At 49.9% G+C, this 2500-nt stretch overlaps 1 protein-coding gene across 3 annotated transcripts in view; it reads right to left on the bottom strand.

Moving 5' to 3' along the window:
- Nucleotides 1-1462: 1462 nt before the first annotated feature.
- LOC134461936 (acidic mammalian chitinase-like) overlaps nt 1463-2500 on the bottom strand; it is a 9293-nt gene continuing 8255 nt past the window's right edge. For 2 of the 3 annotated variants that reach the window (XM_063214755.1, XM_063214757.1), the window contains 2 exons: nt 2182-2341; nt 1463-1816 (listed from right to left, as the gene is read on the bottom strand). In XM_063214755.1, the coding sequence (XP_063070825.1) occupies nt 1711-1816; nt 2182-2341 (266 nt within the window). In that variant the 3' untranslated portion in view covers nt 1463-1710. The remainder of the gene's footprint in view (nt 1817-2181; nt 2342-2500) is intronic. The other variant, XM_063214756.1, reaches the window with a different exon arrangement.

Genomic DNA, 2500 nt, shown 5'->3' with positions numbered 1-2500 from the left:
GCAGGATCGAATCCCACCCATAACCTCCCCCATCCATGCCTTGAGTAAGGCACCAAACCACACACTGCTCCACACTCGTACTGTAGAAAAGCTTCTTTTTGCAGCCATGACCTAAAATGTTTAGAGAGGTGGTCTTAAGATCAGAGGGTTGCAGGTTCAAATCCCACCCATAGCTGGAGTGCCCTTGAGTAAGGCACCAAACCCCACATTGCTCCATGGGCCGTAACCAATACCCCTGTAAATTATAACTCTTAAGTCGCTTTGGGTAAAAGTGCCAGCAAGTGCAATGTAATATAATGTAATGTCAAGTGAACACAACAAGCACCACACGAAAAGAAATCTGCTCAAATGCTCTTTATTGTTGTACAGTATGCATGTTATTCACAACAGGCGCCCCCTGGTGGTGGTCAGGCCCAGTTGCAGCAGTTGCAGGAGGTGTCGAAGACCAGGCCGGCCGCACAGTGCTGCACGTAGGTCTGGCCTCCAGCGCACGTGTAGAAGGTGTTCTTGGGTCCATCCCAATATGTGACCTTGCCTCCTCCACTTGCCTCCTCCACTTGCTTCTCGTCATGATGACATCACTGACAACAGCATTATATTTCAATATCTTGCAAAACCTCAATTGTAAAGTCTTTTTCTCATTTGCAATTGGGATGGTGAATGAAAAACAGTCCCTCAAAAGTTGTTGTGGCAGGCTGACAGCTGGGAAACTTTATAGTTTTCTCCTCGGAGGAGGGGCCAGGAGGTGGGACGAGGAGACAAGCACAAGTGGAGGAGGCAAGGTCACATATTGGGATGCACTCCTTGTCTGGTTTTAGTATAGCCTATATGACATGTCTCCCTGCCCAGGATGGAGTGTGAAGATTTGAAATTGTTAAGCACAAATGACAGTTGCATAAAACAACATTTCAACTAATTTGGTGCCTTCTTGGCCGAGAAAAGGCAGAAAATTACTTTTTAGTGCATGTGGATTTCTGACAACAATCCCCATAATGCATTGCAATGCTCAAGTTCCACAGGCCACACCCAGGCAGCTCTGCCAGTGACTTAATGGAGCCTCAATGCCAGTGATTTCAAAAGCACTGGCACACTGATCTGTGATAGGTCTGTTAGCGCATTAGGTCCAACCCCCTAATGGCGGGGTTGAAAGGGTGGGGAAAAGGCTTGTAGTCTCAAAAGAAATCCACCTCTCTTACACTTCCTCCTACAACGATGCAAAATGACGATTTGTACATCATTGTAGGAGGAAGTGTTAAGAGATGAATACGGATTTCTCCTGTCTCAGGGGGAATTGAGAGAGTGTTGCACAACCATTCAAAAGTATGACTGGGTGTCTAGCAATGCAAAGCCTAATGCAAATGAGTGGAGTGTCCCTTTAAGTCGCTTTTGGGTAAAAGTGCCAGCAAGTGCAATGTAATGTAATGTCAAGCGAACACGAAAAGCACCACACACCACACCAAAATCTGCTCAAATGCTCTTTATTGTTGTATGCATGTTATTCACAACAGGCGCCCCCTGGTGGTGGTTAGGCCCAGTTGCAGCAGTTGCAGGAGGTGTCGAAGACCAGGCCGGCCGCACAGTGCTGCACGTAGGTCTGGCCTCCAGCGCACGTGTAGAAGGTGTTCTTGTTGCTGCGAGAGTGAGAGTGGACAGAGAGAGAGAGAGAGCAGAGTTACCGGCAGGATCTTCTGGCGGTTTGTTTTGTTTATTTTAGGCCCAGTTGCAGCAATTGCAGGAGGTGTCGAAGACCAGGCCGGCAGCGCAGTGAAGATCGTATGTCTTTCCACCGCTGCACTGGTAGAAGTGGCTCTTGTTGCTGTACGAGAGAGAGGGAGAGAGAGTTGAAGAGAGAGAGAGATGGAGTGAGAGTTGGAGAGAGAGAGAGAGTTGGAGTGAGAGAGAGAGAGAGAGAGGGGTAGAGAGAGAGAGAGGTAGAGAGAGAGAGAGGTAGAGAGAGAGAGGGAGATGAAGTGAGAGGTGGAGTGAAAGAGAGAGAGAGAGATGGTGAGAGAGAGAGGGGGGGTTAGGCCAAATCCCATTCCTAATTTCTCTCCCCCCCCCCCTTCCCCTTGTCCCTTCGAATAGAGCAGTAAGGGGTAGGGCTTGAAACGCAACCTCTATTGTATTGGGACACCCCTTCAACCATACGTCATCAGTAGGCAGGAATCCTTGTGTGCTTACCTGGGGTCGGGGTACATGCCGTTAGCCTTGCCGTTGCAGAATCCGCTGCCACCACCGCCGCCGCCACCACCGCCACCTCCTTTCTTGGTGGGCTGGGGAGGGGGCTGAGGACGGGAGGTGGGGGTCACGGGGGGGATGGGGTTAGGGGGGGACTTGCAGCCTGGAAGGAAGAGAAGAGGAAAGCAGAATTACAACCCTGTGTGTGTTAGTGTGTGTGTGTGTGTGTGTGTGTGTGTGTGTGTCTGTGTCTGTGTCTGTCTGTGTCTGTGTCTGTGTGTCTGTCTGTCTGTGTAGCTTCAGAACCCAGGTGAATGGATGC

The sequence above is a fragment of the Engraulis encrasicolus genome, chromosome 14, assembly GCF_034702125.1.
Source record: "Engraulis encrasicolus isolate BLACKSEA-1 chromosome 14, IST_EnEncr_1.0, whole genome shotgun sequence".
NCBI lineage: Eukaryota > Metazoa > Chordata > Actinopteri > Clupeiformes > Engraulidae > Engraulis > Engraulis encrasicolus.
Note: the sequence above shows the minus strand (reverse complement) of the source record. Positions and strands in the feature narration are given on the sequence as shown.